Source organism: Lonchura striata, chromosome 28 (assembly GCF_050655825.1).
Source record: "Lonchura striata isolate lonStrDom1 chromosome 28, ASM5065582v1, whole genome shotgun sequence".
Lineage (NCBI taxonomy): Eukaryota > Metazoa > Chordata > Aves > Passeriformes > Estrildidae > Lonchura > Lonchura striata.
The window spans coordinates 982361-1003638 of record NC_140730.1 but is presented as its reverse complement, the minus strand read 5'-3'; the positions used below and the strand labels follow the sequence as shown (position 1 = coordinate 1003638).

Here is a 21278-nt window from a genome sequence, read left to right as displayed (position 1 = left end):
CAAACTTCTCCCAGCCTCGGGATAATTCCCAAGGGATTCGGGACAAACTCCGGGAATTCCCATCCTGGATAATCCGGGAAGGACGTGGGGGGAGGGGGGTTGGAAAATCGGGATAAATCCTGCTGGGAATCCCGGGAATTGCCGGGAATCAAAGGGATCCCAGGGAATCCCAATGCCGGGAATTGCCGGGAATTCCCGGGACAGGAAGTTTGGGAAAAGCGGGAGGAATTCCAGGTGGGAATCCCGGGAATTGCAGGGAATTCCCAGGCCGGGAATCCGGGAAAAGCGGGAGGAATTCCAGGTGGGAATCCCGGGAATTGCCGGGAATTCCCAGGACAGGGAATCCCGGGAATTGCAGGGAATTCCCAGGACAGGAAGTTTGGGAAAAGCGGGAGGAATTCCAGGTGGGAATCCCGGGAATTGCAGGGATCCCAGGACAGGGAATCCGGGAAAAGCGGGAGGAATTCCAGGTGGGAATCCCGGGAATTGCCGGGAATTCCCAGGCCGGGAATCCGGGAAAAGCGGGAGAAATTCCAGGTGGGAATCCCGGGAATTGCGGGAAAAGCGGGATTCCTCCCGGCGGGATGGGGCCCCCGGGATTCCCGGCGGCAATTCCCGGGAATTCCCGGGCCGGCATTCCAAGGGTTAAGCGCTGCCATTTTGTTCCCGGCGATTTCTCGGGAATGGCGCGGAAATGGCAGCGCTTAACCCTTGGAATGCCGGCCCGGGAATTCCCGCGGGACCGGGGCCCCCCCGGCCCTTCCCGGAATCCCGGGAAAAGCGGGAGCGCCGCTTTTCCGGAGGCTCCATCCCGCTTTTCCAGAGGTTCCATCCCACTTTTCCAGAGGTTCCATCCCGCTTTTCCAGAGGTTCCATCCCACTTTTCCAGAGGCTCCATCCCGCTTTTCCAGAGGCTCCATCCCGCTTTTCCAGAGTCTCGATCCCACTTTTCCAGAGGCTCCATCCCACTTTTCCAGAGGCTCCATCCCGCTTTTCCAGAGGCTCCATCCCGCTTTTCCAGAGGCTCCATCCCGCTTTTCCAGAGGTTCCATCCCGCTTTTCCAGAGGTTCCATCCCGCTTTTCCAGAGGCTCCATCCCACTTTTCCAGAGGCTCCATCCCACTTTTCCAGAGTCTTGATCCCACTTTTCCAGAGGTTCCATCCCACTTTTCCAGAGGCTCCATCCCGCTTTTCCAGAGGTTCCATCCCACTTTTCCAGAGTCTTGATCCCACTTTTCCAGAGGCTCCATCCCACTTTTCCAGAGGCTCCATCCCACTTTTCCAGAGGCTCCATCCCACTTTTCCAGAGTCTTGATCCCACTTTTCCAGAGGTTCCATCCCGCTTTTCCAGAGGCTCCATCCCACTTTTCCACCTGCTGCTCTCCCCAAGTTTGGGTGGCAAAAGTGGGATTGGCGCTGCATTCCCAAAGAAAAGTTTGGGAATTCCCCCTGGCGCTGCCAGCCAAGGACTGGAGTCGTTCAGCCGGGAATTCCCGTGGATTTTCCTGGGAAAACCTCCCAGAAAAGGGAATTCCCAGGAATTTTGGGATGATCCGAGGCCGGGCTATGCAGGAATCTCTCCCGGGAATCCTTGGGAGCAGCAAATCCATGGAAAGTTTTGGGAAGTGTTGGAATCCCACTTTTCCGCCTCTGGGAATTTCCTGTTCCCGAAATTTTGGTTGTTGGAATTTTGGCTTCCAAAATTCCCGGGGAGGAATTCCAGGACGTGGGAAAAGATGGAATTTTCAGCCCAAGTTTCTCCTTTTTCTTTGGAACTTTATTGGAATTTTCATCAGGATTTTATTTGGGAATTTCCCTCCAAATCCAACCCCATCCCCGTTCCTGGAAAATCCTTCAAATCCTCCTTTTCCAAGGTTTCCCTGGGATTTCAGAGGAATTTTTTCCCTCTTTTCTTCCCTTTCCTGCCCTGGGCATTGGGATGGGCTGGGATTCTCCTGGGAGAGGTTTCCAGCTGGAAAAACTCCCGGAATTCCCTTTTCCAGGGGTTTTCCAGCCCCTTTTCCAGGTTTTTTCCCTCCCCTTTTCCAGGGGTTTTCCAGCCCCTTTTCCAGGGGTTTTCCAGCCCCTTTTCCAGGTTTTTTCCCTCTCTTTTCCCATCCCTTTTCCAGGTTTTTTCCCATCCCTTTTCCAGGGGTTTTCCAGCCCCTTTTCCAGGTTTTTTCCCGTCCCTTTTCCAGGGGTTTTCCAGCCCCTTTTCCAGGTTTTTTCCCTCCCTTTTCCCATCCTTTTTCCAGGTTTTTTCCCATCCCTTTTCCAGGTTTTTTCCCTCCCCTTTTCCAGGGGTTTTCCAGCCCCTTTTCCAGGTTTTTTCCCGTCCCTTTTCCAGGTTTTTTCCCTCCCTTTTCCAGGTTTTTTCCCATCCCTTTTCCAGGTTTTTTCCCTCCCCTTTTCCAGGGGTTTTCCAGCCCCTTTTCCAGGTTTTTTCCCTCCCCTTTTCCAGGGGTTTTCCAGCCCCTTTTCCAGGTTTTTTCCCGTCCCTTTTCCAGGGGTTTTCCAGCCCCTTTTCCAGGTTTTTTCCCTCCCCTTTTCCAGGGGTTTTCCAGCCCCTTTTCCAGGTTTTTTCCCGTCCCTTTTCCAGGGATTTTCCAGCCCCTTTTCCAGGTTTTTTCCCTCCCCTTTTCCAGGGGTTTTCCAGCCCCTTTTCCAGGTTTTTTCCCTCCTTTCCCGGGCTGCTCTTCCCACCAGAGTTTTCCCGGACTTTGTCCTGGCTGGAAATGGAGGAATTCCATCCCGAATTCCCGGGATTTTTAACCCCTTCGTGCCTCCCTTTTCCCGGGATTCTGCAGCCCCTTTCCCAGGATTTTTCCCTCCCTGCTCTCTCCCTGTTCCCGGGACATTTTCCCGGGAATTTTCACTTTTCCCGGGATTTTTAACTGCCAGTTCTCTCCCCTTTCCCTGGACTTTTTCCTCTCCTTTTCCCAGGATTTCCCCACCCCTTTCCCCGGGATTTTTTAACCCTTTGATGTCTCCCTTTTCCTGGGATTTCCCCGGGAATATTCTCCCTCCTTTCCGGGGATTTTTCCTCCTTTTCCCAGAATCTTTTAACCCCTTGATCTCTCTCCTTTCCCATGATTTTCCTCCCCTCTTCCCGATTTTTTTAACCCTTTCCCGGGAATTTCCCCCCCCTTTCCCAAGACTTTTTAACCCCTTGATGTCTCCCTTTTCCTGGGATTTCTCCCTTTTTCCCGGGATATTTCCCCCAGGATTTTTCCCACCATTCCTGATATTTTTAACCCTTTCCCCCTTTTTTTTCCCCTTTCCCTATTTTTAACTCTTCGTTGCTTCCCTTTTTCCTGGGATTTTTAACCCCTTGATGTCTCTTTTCCCGGGATTTTTCTTCCCCTTTTCCCGGGATTTTTCTTCCCCTTTTCCCGGGATTTTTCCTCCCCTTTTCCCAGGATTTTTAACCCCCTTCCCAGGAGATTTTTTTTCCCCTTTTCCCGGGATTTTTCTTCCCCTTTTCCCGGGATTTCCCCCCCCTTTTCCCAGGATTTTTAACCCCCTTCCAAGGAGATTTTTTTTTCCCCTTTTCCCGGGATTTTCCCCCCCCTTTTCCCAGGATTTCCCCCCACTTTTCCTGGGATCTTTTCCCGAGATTCCCCCCCCTTTCCCTAGGATTTCCTCCCCCTTTTTTCCCGGGATTTTTAACCCCTTGATGTCTCTTTTCTTGGGATGTTTTCCCCCTTTTCCTGGGGTTTTTTTCCCCCCTTTTCCCGGGATCTTTTCCCGGGATTTCCCCCCCTTTTCCTGGGATCTTTTCCTGGGATTCCCCCCCTTTTCCTGGGATCTTTTCCTGGGATTCCCCCCCTTTTCCCGGGATCTTTTCCCGGGATTTCCCCCCCTTTTCCCATGATTTCCTCCCCCTTTTTTCCCTGGGATTTTTAACCCTTTGATGTCTCTTTTCCTAGGATTTTTTCCCCCTTTTCCTGGTTTTTTTTTCCCCCGTTTTCCCGGGATCTTTTCCCGGGATTCCCCCCCTTTTCCCGGGATCTTTTCCCGGGATTCCCCCCCTTTTCCCGGGATCTTTTCCCGGGATTCCCCCCCTTTTCCTGGGATCTTTTCCCGGGATCTTTTCCCGGGATCTTTTCCCGGGATTCCCCCCCTTTTCCCGGGATCTTTTCCCGGGATTCCCCCCCTTTTCCTGGGATCTTTTCCTGGGATTCCCCCCCTTTTCCGGGATCTTTTCCCGGGATTCCCCCCCTTTTCCCGGGATTTCCCGGAGTTTTAACCCTTTCCCTGCAGGCCCTCGCCATGAGTGAGGACTCATGCCGCACCCGGAGCCAGAAGCGCGCCCTGGAGCGGGAATCGGAGCCGGACAATAAAAAACTCAGGATGGACAAAGGAATTCCGGGATCCGAGCTCGGCTCCGAGGGGGACGCGAGGATCACAGCGGATCCCGGAGCCGGGAAAATCCCGGGAATGCCGAAAGGCGCCGAGGCCAAAGGCGCCGACAGAGCGGAGCTGCCGGCCGGGGACGAGCCCGTGGACATGAGCACATCCAAAGGGTGAGGATTCCTTGGAATTCCGGGAATTCCTGGGCTCGGGAACGGCTTTGGAGCCCTTCTCATCCTCGGGGTGGAGTTGGAGTTTGGTTGTTTGGGAGCTTCCCGGTTTTTCCTTTGGAATCGTGGGAAAGTTGGGAAGAGAATCCCGGAAATGCTCCCGGGAATGGTGTCCCTGTGTGACCCGATCCCGGGAATGCTGCTCCCGGGAATGCTGACCCGTGTCTGTCCCGTGTCTGTCCCGTGTCTGTCCTGTGTCTGTCCTGCACTATCCCGTGTCTGTCCCGTGTCTGTCCCGTGTCTGTCCTGCACTATCCCGTGTCTGTCCCGTGTCTGTCCCGTGTCTATCCCGTGTCTGTCCCGTGTCTGTCCCGTGTCTGACCGTGTCTGACCGTGCTGTCCTGTGTCTGACCGTGCTGTCCTGTGTCTGTCCCGTGTCTGTCCCGTGTCTGTCCCGTGTCTGTCCCATGTGCCGTGTCCCGTGTCTGTCCTGTGCTGTCCCGTGTCTGACCCGATCCCGGGAATGCTGTCCCATGTCCCGTGTCCCATGTCTGTCCCGTGTCCCGTGTCTCATGTCCCGTGTCCCATGTCCTGTGTCCCGTGTCCCGTGTCTGTCCCGCACTGTCCCGTGTCCTGTGTCCCGTGTCCCGTGTCTCGTGTCCCGTGCCCTGTGTCTGACCCGTGTCCCATGTCTGACCGCGCTGTCCCGTGTCCCGTGTCCATCCCGTGTCCCGTGTCCCGTGTCCATCCCGTGTCCCGTGTCCATCCTGTGTCCCGTGTCCCGTGTCCATCCCGTGTCCCGTGTCCATCCCGTGTCCCGTGTCCATCCCATGTCCCGTGTCCATCCCGTGTCCCGTGTCCATCCCGTGTCCATCCCGTGTCCCGTGTCCATCCCGTGTCCATCCCGTGTCCCATGTCCATCCCGTGTCCATCCCGTGTCCATCCCGTGTCCCATGTCCCATGTCCCATGTCCCGTGTCCATCCCATGCGCAGGGATTCCCGTCGGGAGCCGTCCCCAGACGTGATCGTGCTGTCGGACAATGAACCCTCCAGCCCGCGCCTCAACGGGCTCGGCCCGGCCCCGCCCGGCCCGGCCGCGCTGCTGGTAACCGACGGGTTAACTGGGGCTAACTGGGTTAACTGGGACTAACCGGGGGAACCGGGGTAACCGGGACTAACCGGGGTAACTGGGGTAACTGGGACTAACCGGGGGAACCGGGGTAACCGGGGGAACTGGGACTAACCGGGACTAACCAGGGCTAACCGGGTTAGCTGGGACTAACCGGGGTAACTGGGGGAACCGGGGGAACTGGGACTAACCGGGACTAACCAGGGCTAACCGGGGTTAACTGGGGTTAACTGGGGCTAACTAACTGGGGTCCACTGGGGTTAACTGGGTTAACTGGGATGGGTCAGGGTTAACTGGGATGGGTCAGGGTTAACTGGGATTGGTTTAGGGTTAACTGGGATTGGCTGGGAAATCCCGGGATTGGCTGGGAAATCCCGGGATTGGTCAGAGTTAACTGGGATGGGTCAGGGTTAACTGGGATTGGCTGGGAAATCCCGGGATTGGCTGGGAAATCCCGGGATTGGCTGGGAAATCCCGGGATTGGTCAGGGTTAACTGGGATTGGTTTAGGGTTAACTGGGATTGGCTGGGAAATCCCGGGACTGGCTGGGAAATCCCGGGATTGGCTGGGAAATCCCGGGATTGGCTGGGAAATCCCGGGATTGGCTGGGAAATCCCGGGATTGGCTGGGAAATCCCGGGATTGGCTGGGAAATCCCGGGATCAGCCACGTTTTTCCCTCCCAGCCCCATCCATTCCCATTCCTTCACAATCCCAACGCCCGGGAGCCAATTCCAGCTGGGAATGCTCCTCGTTTAGCCTTTCCGATGAATTTTTTAATGGAAAAATCCCAGATTTTTCTCTCGGAATTCGCTCCCAGCCCCATCCATTCCCATTCCTTCACAATCCCAATGCCCGGGAGCCAATTCCAGCTGGGAATTCTCATTTAACCCTTCCCACTTCATTTTTTTTTACGCAAAAATCCCGGATTTTCCCCTTCCCGCTCCACCCACCCCCATGGCTTCTCCTAATTCCCAATTCCAGCTGGGAATTCTCCTCCCTTAACCCTTCCATGGGATTTATGGGTGGGAAAATCCCACATTTTCCCTGGGACTCCTCCCTGTCCCTCGGGCTCCTCCGGGCTGGGAATGGGCTGGGAATGGGCTGGGAATGGGAATGGGAATGGGAATGGGAATGGGAATGGGCTGGGAATGGGAATGGGAATGGGAATGGACTGGGAATGGGAATGGGCTGGGAATGGGAATGGACTGGGAATGGGAATGGGAATGGGAATGGGCTGGGAATGGGAATGGACTGGGAATGGGAATGGACTGGGAATGGGAATGGGCTGGGAATGGGAATGGGCTGGGAATGGGAATGGACTGGGAATGGGAATGGGCTGGGAATGGACTGGGAATGGGAATGGACTGGGAATGGGAATGGACTGGGAATGGACTGGGAATGGGAATGGACTGGGAATGGGAATGGGCTGGGAATGGGAATGGACTGGGAATGGGAATGGACTGGGAATGGACTGGGAATGGGAATGGGAATGGGAATGGGAATGGACTGGGAATGGGAATGGGCTGGGAATGGACTGGGAATGGACTGGGAATGCTGGGATGGGAACACTGGGATGGGAACACCGGGATTGGGAACACCGGGATTGGGATGCTGACGCCGTCATTCCCGGGATCCCAGCGGAGCCCGGAGCAGCGGGAGCGGCTGATCAAGCAGCTGCGGGAGGAGCTGCGGCTGGGAATGCTGGGATTGGGAATGCTGGGATTGGGAACGCTGGGATTGGGAATGCTGGGAATGGGAATGCTGGGATTGGGAATGCTGGGATGGGAACACCGGGATTGGGAACACTGACGCCGTTATTCCCGGGATCCCAGCGGAGCCCGGAGCAGCGGGAGCGGCTGATCAAGCAGCTGCGGGAGGAGCTGCGGCTGGGAATGCTGGGATTGGGAACACTGGGATTGGGAACACTGGGATTGGGAACACCGGGATTGGGAACACCAGGATTGGGAATGCTGGGATGGGAACACTGGGATGGGAACACCGGGATTGGGAACACCAGGATTGGGAATGCTGGGATGGGAACACTGGGATGGGAACACCGGGATTGGGAACACCGGGATTGGGAACACCGGGATTGGGAACACCGGGATTGGGAACGCTGATCCCCGTTATTCCCGGGATCCCAGCGGAGCCCGGAGCAGCGGGAGCGGCTGATCAAGCAGCTGCGGGAGGAGCTGCGGCTGGGAATGCTGGGATTGGGAATGCTGGGATTGGGAATGCTGGGATTGGGAATGCTGGGATTGGGAACACCGGGATTGGGAACACCGGGATTGGGATGCTGACACCGTTATTCCCGGGATCCCAGCGGAGCCCGGAGCAGCGGGAGCGGCTGATCAAGCAGCTGCGGGAGGAGCTGCGGCTGGAGGAGGCGAAGCTGGTGCTGCTCAAGAAGCTGCGGCAGAGCCAGAGCCACAAGGAGCCGCCGGCGCCCAAGGTACGGAGCCACGGGAATGCCGGAGCCGCCGGAATGCCGGAGCCGCCGGAATGCCGGAGCCGCCGGAATGCCGGAGCCGCCGGGAATGGCGGAGCCGCTCTGGGAATTCCAGCCCTGCCCCAGGAATGGCCTTCTCTGGGAATTCCGGCCCTGCTCTGGGAATGCCAGCCCTGCCCCGGGAATTCCGGAGCCGCCCCGGGAATGGCAGAGCCGCTCCACCGGGAATGCCGGAGCTGCTCTGGGAATGCCGGAGCCGCCCCAGGAATGGCCTTCTCTGGGAATTCTCAGCCTTTCTCTGGGAATTCTCAGCCTTTCTCTGGGAATTCCGGCCCTGCTCTGGGAATTCCGGCCCTTTTCTGGGAATCCCGGCCCTGCTCCGGGATTTCTGGCCCTTTTCTGGGAATTCTCAGCCTTTCTCTGGGAATTCTGGCCCTGCTCCAGGAATCCCAGCGCTGTTCCGGGAATCCCGTCACTTTTCTCAGAATTCCCAGCCCTTTCCCAGGGATTCCCAGCCCTTTTCCGGGAATTCCCAGCCCTTTTCCAGGAATTCTCAGCCCTTTTCCCAGGAAATCCCAACCCTTTTCCCAGAATTCCCAACCTTTTTCCCAGAATTCCCAGTCCTTTCCCAGGAATTCCCAACCCTTTTCTCAGAATTCCCAACTCTTTTCTTGGAATTCCCGGCCCTTTTCCCAGAATTCCCAGCCCTTTTCTCAGAATTCCCAACCCTTTTCTTGGAATTCCCGGCCCTTCTCCAGGAATTCTCAGCCCTTTTCTCAGAATTCCCAACCCTTTTCTTGGAATTCCCAGCCCTTCTCCAGGAATTCTCAGCCCTTTTCCCAGAATTCCCAACCCTTTTCTCAGAATTCCCAACCCTTTTCTTGGAATTCCCGGCCCTTTTCCCAGAATTCCCAGCCCTTTTCCAGGAATTCTCAGTCCTTTTCCCAGGATTTTGAAGTCCCTGGTGTGGCTTTTTTCCTGGATTTTTTAAGCCCTTTCCTGGATTTTTAAAACATTTTTCTGGGATATTTTAGCCTTTTTCCAAGGAATTTTCAACCCTCATCCTGGGATTTTGAAGTCCCTGGTGTCTTGTCTTCCCTTTCCCGGGATTCTCCCGCCAATTCCCGAGAATTTCCCTGACAATTCCCGAGGATTTCCCTGACAATTCCCAAGGATTTTCCTGACAATTCCCAAGGATTCTCCTGCCAGTTCCTGAGGATTTTCCTTTCAATTCCCAAAGCCCCTTGCCCCAGGCGGGGCCGGGATGAGCGGGAGCAGATCCCAGGATTTTCCCCAGATTTTCTCCGGATTTTCCCCGGATTTCCCCAGGATTTTCCCCGGATTTCCCCAGGATTTTCCCCAGGATTTCCCCAGGATTTCCCCAGGATTTCCCCAGGATTTCCCCAGGATTTCCCCAGGATTTCCCCAGGATTTCCCCAGGATTTCCCCAGGATTTCCCCAGGATTTCCCCAGGATTTCCCCAGGATTTTCCCCAGGTTTCCTCAGGATTTTCCCCGTATTTTCCCCAGATTTTCCCAGGATTTTCCCCAGATTTTCCCGGATTTTCCCCAGGATTTCCCCAGGATTTCCCCAGGATTTTCCCCAGGATTTCCCCTGGATTTCCCCAGGATTTTCCCCAGGATTTTCCCCCGGATTTTCCCCGGATTTTCCCCAGATTTTCCCAGGATTTTCCCCAGATTTTCCCGGATTTTCCCCAGGATTTTCCCCAGGATTTTCCCCTGGATTTCCCCAGGATTTTCCCGGATTTCCCCGGATTTTCCCGGATTTTCCCGGATTTTCCCGCCGCTGCCGGCCTCCTGCGCTCCCGCTCTGTATTCCCGCTTTTCCAGCCTTTTCCCGCTGCTCTCTTTCCGCTGTTTCCTTTTCCAGCTTTCCTCGGGCCCCTCCGGAAGCGCCGCGGCCGCGCCGCCGCCGTTGGTGCGGGGCCCCCAGGCCGTTCCCGCGGGAAAAGCTTCCCTGCAGGTCAGTGGGAGCCGGGAAAGCGGGAAAGATCCGGGAGAGGCCGGCATTCCCGGGAGAGGCCGGCATTCCCGGGAGAGGCCGGCATTCCCGGGAAAAGCCCGGCATTCCCGGGAGAGGCCGGCATTCCCGGGAGAGGCCGGCATTCCCGGGAAAAGCCCGGCATTCCCAGGAAAAGCCCGGCATTCCCAGGAAAAGCCCGGCATTCCCGGGAGAGGCCGGCAGTCCCGGGAGAGGCCCGGCATTCCCGGGAGAGGCCGGCATTCCCGGGAGAGGCCGGCATTCCCGGGAGAGGCCGGCATTCCCGGGAGAGGCCGGCATTCCCGGGAAAAGCCTGGCATTCCCGGGAAGAGCCCGGCATTCCCGGGAGAGCCCGGCATTCCCGGGAGAGGCCCGGCATTCCCGGGAGAGGCCCGGCATTCCCGGGAGAGGCCCGGCATTCCCAGGAAAAGCCCGGCATTCCCGGGAGAGGCCCGGCATTCCCGGGAAAAGCCCGGCATTCCCGGGAGAGGCCGGCATTCCCGGGAAGAGCCCGGCATTCCCGGGAGAGGCCCGGCATTCCCGGGAGAGGCCCGGCATTCCCGGGAAAAGCCCGGCATTCCCGGGAGAGGCCCGGCATTCCCGGGAGAGGCCCGGCATTCCCGGGAAAAGCCCGGCATTCCCGGGAAAAGCCGCCAGCATCGCCCAGCTCCCACGGGATTTAGGGATAACGGGAAAGGAGGGATTGGGATTCCTGAGCCAGCGGATTCCTCTGGGGAATTCCAGGGAATTCTCTCTGGAATTGCTGAGGGAATCCCGGGATTCTCTCTGGAATTGCTGAGGGAATTCCAGGATTCTCTCTGGAATTGCTGGGGGAATCCCGGGATTCTCTCTGGAATTGCTGGGGGAATTCCAGGATTCTCTCTGGAATTGCTGGGGGAATTCCAGGATTCTCTCTGGAATTGCTGAGGGAATCCCGGGATTCACTCTGGAATTGCTGGGGGAATTCCGGAATTCTCTCCAGAATTGCTGAGGGAATTCTGGGATTCTCTCTGGAATTGCTGAGGGAATTCCGGGATTCTCTCTGGAATTGCTGAGGGAATTCCGGGATTCTCTCTGGAATTGCTGAGGGAATCCCGGGATTCTCTCTGGAATTTGCGAGGGAATCCCAGGATTCTCTGGGAGGGAATTCCTGGATTTTCTTTGGAAGAGCTCGGGAATCGCGGGATGTTTTGTTAAGGGAATCCCAGGATTCTGTCGGGGAATCCCAGGATTCTGTCGGGGAATTCCAGGATTCGGGGTGGGAGCGATCCCATTCCAGGCTGAGCTAAATCCTGGGAATCCTCGGGGAAGGAAATCCCCAGAATCCATGGACAGCTGTCAATCACCCTGGAAATCCCTTGGGATTAGAACATTCCTGCTTTTCCTCTTTTCCTTTGGGATAACGGGACCCAGAGCCCCAGACTGCTCCAGCACGAGGGATTTTCCTTAGGAAAGGGTTTGGAAAACCCCTGGAATTCCAGGAAAGGGAGGGATTTGCCCTCCTCTAGGAGCCATTCCCTAATCCAGAGGCGTGGGAATCTTTCCTTTGGAAGCACTTCCAGAGGAACTGGAAAACCTTCAGGGAATCTTGGATTTAACCCTGAAAATCCTGTTTATCCCAACAATTCCTATGGAATTTTGGGTGAATGAACGTGGATTGGCTTTGGCTGGAATTCCAGGAATTCCAGAGGGAGGAGCCGAGGGATTCCGCGGGAATGGGATGGAAATTCGGGATGGAAATTCCCGACATCCCAAATCCTGGGAAGGGGGAATTCCCTGATCCAGGAAGGAGGGAGGGGAGAAAGGCCAGGATTGGGATGCAGAGGAAAGTTTGGAATTTTGGGACTATCCCGGCCCAGCACCAGGAGGGAATTTGAGGATTGGAATTCCGGGAATCCTCGGGCAGCAGCTTTTCCAAACTCCTCTCTCCTCATTCCTTTCCCTCTTCCATGATTTTTCCAGAACTTTCTCTTCCCTTTTTCTTTTTCTTTTCCTGCTTTTCCTTTCACTCTTCCCAGATTTTTTTCCCAGATCTTTTCCTTCCTGTGATTCCTTTTTCTCTTCCATGATTTCTCCTGGGGCTTTTCCCTTCTCCTCTTCCAGGATTTTTCCCAATGCTTTTCTTCTCTCCATTTCTTTTTTCCTGCTTTTCCTTTCCCTCCACAAATCCCAGCACTTCCATTCCCACAAACCCCAGCACTTCCATTCCCAGAAATCCCACAATTCCCACCGCTTTTTTCCCCCCATTTTTGTCCTTTTCCCCCCATTTTTTCCTCTTCAGGATTTTCCCAAAGCTTTCCCTTTCTCCTCATTCCTCTCCCAGGATTTTTCCCAATGTTTTTCTTCCCTCCTCTGTGTTTTCCTTGCTTTTCCTTTCCCTTCATAAATCCCAACATTTCCTTCCCACGAATCCCAACACTTCCATTCCCAGGAATCCCAACACTTCCATTCCCAGGAATCCCAACACTTCCATTCCCACACTTCCATTCCCACAATTCCCAACACTTCCATTCCCAGGAATCCCAACACTTCCATTCCCACAATTCCCAACACTTCCATTCCCACAATTCCCAACACTTCCATTCCCACAATTCCCAACACTTCATTCCCACAATTCCCAACACTTCCATCCCCACAATTCCCAACACTTCCATTCCCAGGAATCCCAACAATTCCATTCCCAAAACTCCCAACACTTCCATTCCCACAATTCCCAACATTCCATTCCCAGGAATCCCAACACTTCATCCCCACAATTCCCAACATTCCATTCCCAGGAATGCCACCGCTGCCCCGTTTTTCTCCCCTTTCCAGCCTTCCCAACGCGTTGTCTCCCGGACGTGTCCCGTCCCTCCCTGTCCCGGTTTTCCCGGCGCTGCCGGCCGGGGCTGAGGCCGTTCCCGTTTTTCCAGGCCTCGTCCAGCCGCGTTCCCGGCTCCGGGATCCCGCCGCCGCTGCTCCGGGCCGGCCCGGCGGCCGCCTCCAAGCTGGGCTCGCAGCAGAGCCCGCAGATCGTCATGCCGCCCCTGGTCCGAGGGGCCCAGGTGAGCTGCTCCCGCTTTTCCCCCTTCCCATCCCATGGGAAAATCCGGGATTTCCCCCTCGGCTCGCTTCCGACGTCCCGCGGCGGTGCGGGCTCTTGTGTGTCCCAGGAAAACGGCGTTTTCCGGCATTTTTGGGGTTAATTTCGGGCGTTTTTTCCTCTGGGGGGGATTTTCTGGGAGTCTCCCAGAAAAGGGGTGGGAGGCAATTCCTGCTTTTCCTGGTTTTCCTCCTGGTTATCCCACCAATTCTAGCCCTGAAATGGGAAAATTCCCCTTTGTCCCTCATTTCCTGGGGCTGGATGAGAGCAGGAGGAGGGAGTGGAAGCCAATCCCTCTTTTTCCCTCTTTTTCCCTCTTTTTCCCTGTTTTTCCCTGCTTTTCCCTGCTTTTCCCTGCTTTTCCCTCTTTTTCCCTGTTTTTCCCTGTTTTTCCCTGCTTTTCCCTGTTTTTCCCTGCTTTTCCTTGTTTTTCCTTCCCGTTCTCCTTTGTACCCATCGATTCCAGCAGCACTCGGGAGTTGGGACTCAGAAATTTGGGAATTTGGGGCTGGAATGCTCAGAATCCCCTGGTTTTGGAAAGAAAGGGAAAGACAGAGGGAAAGGGAAAATTATTCCTGGGTTTGTTTTCCTTGTCAAGTCCCACTTTTCCACGGATTCCCACCTCCTTTTCCACGGATTCCCACCCCCTTTTCCACGGATTCCCACCTCCTTTTCCATGGATTCCCACCCCCTTTTCCACAGATTCCCACCCCCTTTTCCACAGATTCCCAGCACCTTTTCAATGTTTCCCCAGCAAATCCACTCAGAAACGTGGGAATGTGGGGGCTGGAATGCTGGGAGCATCTCTGGTCTCCTGGGAAGGGCAGCCCGGGTTCCTTTTCCTGGCGGGTTGCCCTTTTCCCGGGCATTCCCAGCGCCTTTTCCGTGTTTTCCCAGCAGATGCACGGCATGCGGCAGCACGCGAGCGCGGGCCCGCCGCCGCTGCTGCTGGCGCCGCGCGCCGCCGTGCCCGCGGTGCAGCTGCAGGGCCAGCGCATCATCCAGCAGGGCCTGATCCGCGTGGCCAACGTGCCCAGCGCCAGCCTGCTGGTCAACATCCCGCAGGTGAGCGGCATTCCTGGGAATTCCTGTTGGGAATTCCTGCTGGGAATGGAGTGGGAGGGGTGGGAATGGTCAACATCCCACAGGTGAGCGGCATTCCTGGGAATTCCTGCCGGGAATTCCTGCTGGGAACGGTGTGGGAGGGGTGGGAATGGTCAACATCCCGCAGGCGAGCAGCATTCCTGGGAATTCCCATCAGGAACGGTGTGGGAGGGGTGGGAATGGTCAACATCCCGCAGGTGAGCGGCGTTCCCGGGAATTCCTGCCGGGAATTCCTGCTGGGAATGGTGTGGGAGGGGTGGGAATGGTCAGCATCCCGCAGGTGAGCGGCGTTCCTGGGAATTCCTGTCGGGAATTCCTGCTGGGAATGGAGTGGGAGGGGTGGGAATGGTCAGCATCCCGCAGGTGAGCGTTCCTGGGAATTCCTGTCGGGAATTCCTGCTGGGAATGGCGTGGGAGGGGTGGGAATGGTCAGCATCCTGCAGGTGAGGAGCATTCCCGGGAATTCCTGCCGGGAATTCCTGCTGGGAATGGTGTGGGAGGGGTGGGAATGGTCAGCATCCCGCAGGTGAGCGGCGTTCCCGGGAATTCCTGCTGGGAACGGTATGGGAGGGGTGGGAATGGTCAGCATTCCGCAGGTGAGCGGCGTTCCCGGGAATTCCTGCCAGGAATTCCTGCTGGGAATGGAGTGGGAGGGGTGGGAATGGTCAACATCCCGCAGGTGAGCGGCGTTCCCGGGAATTCCTGCCAGGAATTCCTGCTGGGAATGGAGTGGGAGGGGTGGGAATGGTCAGCATCCCGCAGGTGAGGAGCATTCCCGGGAATTCCTGTCGGGAATTCCTGCTGGGAATGGTGTGGGAGGGGTGGGAATGGTCAACATCCCGCAGGTGAGCAGCATTCCCGGGAATTCCTGCTGGGAATGGCGTGGGAGGGGTGGGAATGGTCAGCATCCCGCAGGTGAGCGGCATTCCTGGGAATTCCCGCGGGAATTCCTGCTGGGAACGGCGTGGGAGGGGTGGGAATGGTCAGCATCCCGCAGGTGAGCAGCATTCCCGGGAATTCCTGCCGGGAATCCTGCCAGGAATAGTGGGAGGGGTGGGAATGGTCAACATCCCACAGGTGAGCAGCATTCCCGGGAATTCCCGCTGGGATTCCTGCCAGGAACGGTGTGGGAGGGGTGGGAGTGACCAACATCAACATCATGGAGGTGAACACTGAGCAATTCCCAGGAATTCCTGGGATTTTCCCATCAGGAGTGGGATGGGAAGAGTGGGAATGACCAACATCAACATCCCGCAGGTCCAGGTTGGCGTTTCCAGGAATGACTGGGAATTCTCACTGGGAATGGGCTGGGAGGGCTGAGAGTGTCAGGTTCCGTGATTCCTGGTGATCCCATGGATCCCATTCCCTGATTCCTGGTGATCCCCCATGGATCCCATTCCCTGATTCCCAATGACCCAACGAGGATCCCATTCCCTGATTCCCAGTGATCCCCCATGGATCCCATTCCCTGATTCCCGGTGATCCCATGGATCCCATTCCCTGATTCCCAATGACCCAACGAGGATCCCATTCCCTGATTCCCAGTGATGTATCCCATTCCCGTCTCTCTCCAGGCGTCCCCCACGTCCCTGAAGGGCTCGGCGGTGCCCGCGGGCCCGGCTGGCACAGCCGCGGCGGGCGGCACCGGGGATTCCCCCCATTCCCAGTGATCCCATGGATCCCATTCCCTGATTCCCAGTGATCCCATGGATCCCATTCCCTGATTCCCAGTGATGTATCCCATTCCCGTCTCTCTCCAGGCGTCCCCCACGTCCCTGAAGGGCTCGGCGGTGCCCGCGGGCCCGGCTGGCACGGCCCCGGCGGGCGGCGCGGGCGAGGCGCCGGGCAGCCGGCAGGCCGCGGCCAAGCTGGCGCTGCGCAAGCAGCTGGAGAAGACCCTGCTGGAGATCCCCCCGCCCAAGCCGCCCGCGCCCGAGATGAACTTCCTGCCCAGCGCCGCCAACAACGAGTTCATCTACCTGGTGGGGCTGGAGGAGGTGGTGCAGAACCTGCTCGAGAGCCAAGGTGAGCCCGGGCAGAGCCGGGTAAACCTGCCTGGGGTGGGTTAAACCCGCCTGGGGTGGGTTAAACCCGCCTGGGGTGGGTTAAACCCGCCTGGGGTCGGTTAAACCCGCCTGGGGTTGGTTAAACCTGCCTGGGGTTGGTTAAACCTGATTGGGGTCAGTTAAACCTGGCTGGGATTGGTTAAACCTGCTTGGGGTTGGTTAAACCTGATTGGGGTTGGTTAAACCCGCCTGGGGTCGGTTAAACCTGGCTGGGATCAGTTAAACCTCCAGAAGTGCAGGGTTTAAGCGTGACTGGAATCGTTTAAACCTCCCCAAAACCATTTCAACCACACTGGGGCTGGCTGCCCTGTGTGTCCCTCAGGGAAGGTGACACACCCTGTTTGTCCCTGAGGGAAGGTGACCCACCGTGTGTGTCCCTCAGGGAAGGTGACACTGGGGCTGACCCACCATGTTTGTCCCTCAGGGAAGGTGACACACTGTGTTTGTCCCCCAGGGAAGGTGACACTGGGGCTGACACACCGTGTTTGTCCCTCAGGGAAGGTGACACACCGTGTTTATTCCTCAGGGAAGGTGACACACCCTGTTTGTCCCCCAGGGAAGGTGACACACCATGTGTGTCCCCCAGGGAAGGTGACACTGGGGCTGACCCACCATGTTTGTCCCCCAGGGAAGGTGACCCACCATGTTTATCCCCCAGGGAAGGTGACCCACCGTGTTTGTCCCTGAGGGAAGGTGACACACCCTGTTTGTCCCCCAGGGAAGGTGACACACCGTGTGTGTCCCTCGGGGAAGGTGACACACCGTGTTTGTCCCTCAGGGAAGGTGACCCACCGTGTTTGTCCCCCAGGGAAGGTGACCCGCCGTCTTTGTCCCCCAGGGAAGGTGGCGGTGGCCGTGTCCTGCCGGGAGCCCTACCTGTGTGCCCAGTGCCACACGGACTTCACGTGCCGCTGGCGGGAGGAGAAGAACGGCACCATCATGTGCGAGACCTGCATGGCCTCCAACCAGAAGAAGGCCCTGAAGGCCGAGCACACGAACCGGCTCAAGGCCGCCTTCGTCAAGGCGCTGCAGCAGGAGCAGGAGATCGAGCAGAGGATCCTGCAGCAAGCGGCGCCGCCCGGGCAGCCCAAGGCCGAGCCCGTGGGGCAGCACCACGCGCTCAAGCAGGTGGGCACGCGCCGCTTCCATGGGGAATGTCCCAGGAATGCTGTGGGGAATGTCCCAGGAATGCCACAGGGAGTGTCCTAGGAATGCCATGGGGAATGTCCCAGGGCTGCTGTGGGGAATGTCCCAGGGCCTGCGGCTTTGGCCCTCGCGTTGGGATTGGGGTGGGTGGGCTGTAGGTGTTCTGCCAGGCTGTGGGGATTGTCCAGTCCCAGAGATCTTCCAGGCCCAAAAATCATCCCATCCCAAAAATCATCCCATCCCAAAAATCATCCCATCCCAAAAATCATCCAGTCCTGGAGATCATCCAGTCCCAAAAACGATCCAATCCCAGAGATCATCCCATCCCAAAGATGATCCAGGCCCAAAGATCTCCCAGTTCAGCCCCCAGAGACCCTCCATTCCCACCTTCCAGGCTGCTCCGAGCCCCCTCCAACCTTTCCTTGGGCATTCCAGGGACGGAGCAGCCGCAGCTGCTCTGGGAATTCCACCCCGTTCCCTCCCCACCGCGCCAGGCGGGAATTCCTCCGGAAATCCCACAGCGGGTGATGTTTGTGTTCCGTGTGTGGCCTTTCCCTCCCCAGAGCTCGGGCGCGATGCCGCGGGGCGCCTCGCGCGGGGCGCCGCACGCCTTCAGCTCCTCGGCCAAGCTGCAGAGTTCCTCGGGCGGCACCGCGCCGGGCGGCCGGCCCGGCAGGCACGACAGAGCCGGCGGCAAGGGCGGCGCCTGGAAGAAGAGCCCCGTGGGCACAGGTACGGCACCCAGCGTGGGTACGGCGCCCGGTGCGGGTACGGCGCCCGGTGTGGGTACGGCGCCCGATGTGGGTACGGTGCCCGGTGCGGGTACGGTGCCCGGTGCGGGTACGGCGCCCGGTGTGGGTACGGCACCCAGGGTGGGTACGGCACCCGGTGCGGGTACAGCGCCCGGTGTGGGTATGGCGCCCAGTGTGGGTATGGCACCCGGTGTGGGTACAGCACCCAGGGTGGGTATGGCACCCGGCGCGGGTACGGCGCCCGATGTGGGTACGGCACCTGGTGCGGGTATGGCGCCCGGTGTGGGTACGGCGCCCAGCGCGGGTACGGCGCCCGGCGCAGCCCGCACCCGCTCGCCATTCCTGCAGCTGGGCTGGGGTGGAAAGTGAAGCTGGTGCCATCCCAGCCCAGAATTCCCAATTTTGGGTGGGAATTTCCATGGGGCGATGCTGAGGATTGAAGGTGAAATCGGTGCCATCACCGCCCAGAATTCCCAGTTTTTGTGGGGTGATGCTGAGGATTGACGGTGAACGTTGGTGTCATCACTGCCCAAAATTCCCAATTTTCATGGGGTGATACTGAAGTTGAAGGTGAACGTTGGTGTCATCCCAGCCCAGAATTCCCAGTTTTTGGGTGGGAATTTTTGTGGGGCAGTGCTGAGGTAGGAAGGTGAATGTTGGTGTCATCAGTACCCAAAATTACCATTTTTTTTGGGGGGTGATGCTGAGGGTTGAAGGTGAAAATTGGTGTCATCCCTGCCCAGAATTCCCAGATTTTGGGCGGGAATTTTCATGGGGTGATACTGAGGGTGGAAAATGAAAGTTGGTGCCATCACGGCCCAAAATTCCCAATTTTTGGATGGGAATTTTCATGGGGTGGTGCTGAAGTTGGAAAATGAAAGTTGGTGTTGGAGTGATTTGTCCTCATGGGATGGTGGCTAAAATTAATAAAAATTCCAGGTTTATCCATTTGGAGTCAAAACTTTATATGATAATATATTTTAAAATTGATATAATTTATATTTCTTTTGTAAATTTATATTTCATATGTAGGGTTTTATTTATTTTATGGTATAGGCTTTATATCTTAGTTATGTATATTTTATATATGGGGGTTTATATTTAATGTAAAATAATAGAATTAATAGGAAAAGTTAATGTATAAATAAATAGAAGTTTTAAATATAATTTTATATTATGATTTCTATAGTTACATAGTATTTATATTATTCTTTTAATAAGAAAATTATTTCATAGATTTAATTTAATTTGATATTTAATTAGAATAATTTATATGTTACAATTTCATTATTTATACATTATAATTTCCATTATTTCCCTCATTCCCAAGCCATTCCATAATTCCAGAGAGCTCAAATCCTGACTTTAATCCCAACCGGGATGAGTTTGGAACCTGAAGGTGCCGGATTGCAGTGGGATAATCCCTGTTTAAATCTTACTTTTCCGTGGGATAATCCCTGTTTAAATCTTACTTTTCCGTGGGATAATCCCTGTTTAAATCTTACTTTTCCATGGGATAATCCCTGTTTAAATCTTGCTTTTCCACGAGATAATCCCTGTTTAAATCTTTTCCGTGGGATAATCCCTGTTTAAATCTTACTTTTCCACGAGATAATCCCTGTTTAAATCTTTTCCGTGGGATAATCCCTGTTTAAATCTTACTTTTCCACGGGATAATCCCTGTTTAAATCTTACTTTTCCGTGGGATAATCCCTGTTTAAATCTTTTCTGTGGGATAATCCCTGTTTAAATCTTGCTTTTCCGTGGGATAATCCCTGTTTAAATCTTTTCCATGGGATAATCCCTGTTTAAATCTTTTCTGTGGGATAATCCCTGTTTAAATCTTGCTTTTCCACGGGATAATCCCTATTTAAATCTTGCTTTTCCGTGGTTTTTTGTTCTTTTCCCCCTCATTCCCAAGCTATTCCCTAATTCCAGAGGTCCAATCCCACTTCTCACCCCAACCCTTTGCGTTTCTCGGGATGAGCTGGGACCCCGGCGGCGCCGAGTCCCACCGGGATCGGCCGCGTCCCAATCCCGATTCCCGTGTGCACCCTCCTGCCTCTCGCGGCGTTCCCGGGCTATCCCGGCCTCCCGTGACTCCGCAATTCCCGTTTTCCCGCAGGTGGGGCCCTGCCCTTCGCCAGCCCCGCGCTGGCCGTGCACAAGTCGGCCTCGGCCGTGGAGCGGCAGCGCGAGTATCTCCTGGACATGATCCCGCCCCGCTCCATCCCGCAGTCGGCCACGTGGAAGTAATTCCCAGGGAGAACTTGGCCAGGCTCCGCCATCCTTCCTCTTCCACCACAATTCCGTGGAATCCGCTTCCATCCCAACTGGATGACGCCCCGAGGATTTCCAGGATGCGACGCCGCCGCTCCTCGTCCGTCCCTGCCGGGAGAAGTGACGGCGGCGGGGCGGCCGAAGCCCGGCTCCGTTGGCTCCCAGATTTTTCATGGAAGCTGGCAGGGAAAGGGGGAAGAAAGAATTCCTTCTTTTTTTTTTTTTCGGTTGGCTTTTTTTTCCGTATTTAGTTTTGGAATTTCTTTGGCACCAGCACAAAACAAAAAACGAAAGGACTCAGCGACTCCTCTCTGCCTTCGCCGACGCCGAACTTTTTGCCGGGAATGCTTCGGAATTCCGGAATTTTGGGGCGTGGAGAGAGGAATTCCGGCCCCATCCTGCGTTTCGTGAGCCGAGTTCGTGGCTGCTCCTTTTCCCTGCTCCTCTTCCAGCCGGGCAAGCAGGCGGCACATCCCGAGATCCCAAAATTCCGACGGAGAGGAAGAGGAGGATGAAGAAGCGCAAATCCCGGATTCCGGCTGAGCTTGGTTTGCTTTTTCCCCCTTACGGATCGGCTGCCGCCCAAACCTCGGCTGGGGAGCGGGAATTGCTGCGGGGAATTCCCACCTTTTTCCTTGGATTCTGCTTGGAATCGACTCCGGAACCGTTGGTAGTTTCCAACCCTTGCAGTTTCTGAGAGACAAAATCCACCTCGGTTCTTTCTCATCCCGCGAATTTTGGGCCT

The 21278-nt window shown here is 56.0% G+C and overlaps 1 protein-coding gene across 10 annotated transcripts in view; it reads left to right on the top strand.

Moving 5' to 3' along the window:
• Positions 1-20649, top strand: part of GATAD2A (GATA zinc finger domain containing 2A) — a 34640-nt gene extending 13991 nt beyond the window's left edge. For 3 of the 10 annotated variants that reach the window (XM_085562273.1, XM_085562274.1, XM_085562275.1), the window contains exons 3-12: positions 4264-4526; positions 5517-5628; positions 7977-8105; positions 9993-10085; positions 13016-13147; positions 14083-14250; positions 16050-16314; positions 17164-17483; positions 18065-18233; positions 20379-20649. In XM_085562273.1, the coding sequence (XP_085418399.1) occupies positions 4273-4526; positions 5517-5628; positions 7977-8105; positions 9993-10085; positions 13016-13147; positions 14083-14250; positions 16050-16314; positions 17164-17483; positions 18065-18233; positions 20379-20509 (1773 nt within the window). In that variant the 5' untranslated portion in view covers positions 4264-4272 and the 3' untranslated portion in view covers positions 20510-20649. Of the gene's footprint in view, positions 1-4263; positions 4527-5516; positions 5629-7976; positions 8106-9992; positions 10086-11208; positions 13148-14082; positions 14251-16049; positions 16315-17163; positions 17484-18064; positions 18234-20378 lie in introns of those variants that run through there. The other 7 variants (XM_085562279.1, XM_077788881.2, XM_085562277.1 and 4 more) reach the window with 6 other exon arrangements.
• Positions 20650-21278: the final 629 nt, after the last annotated feature.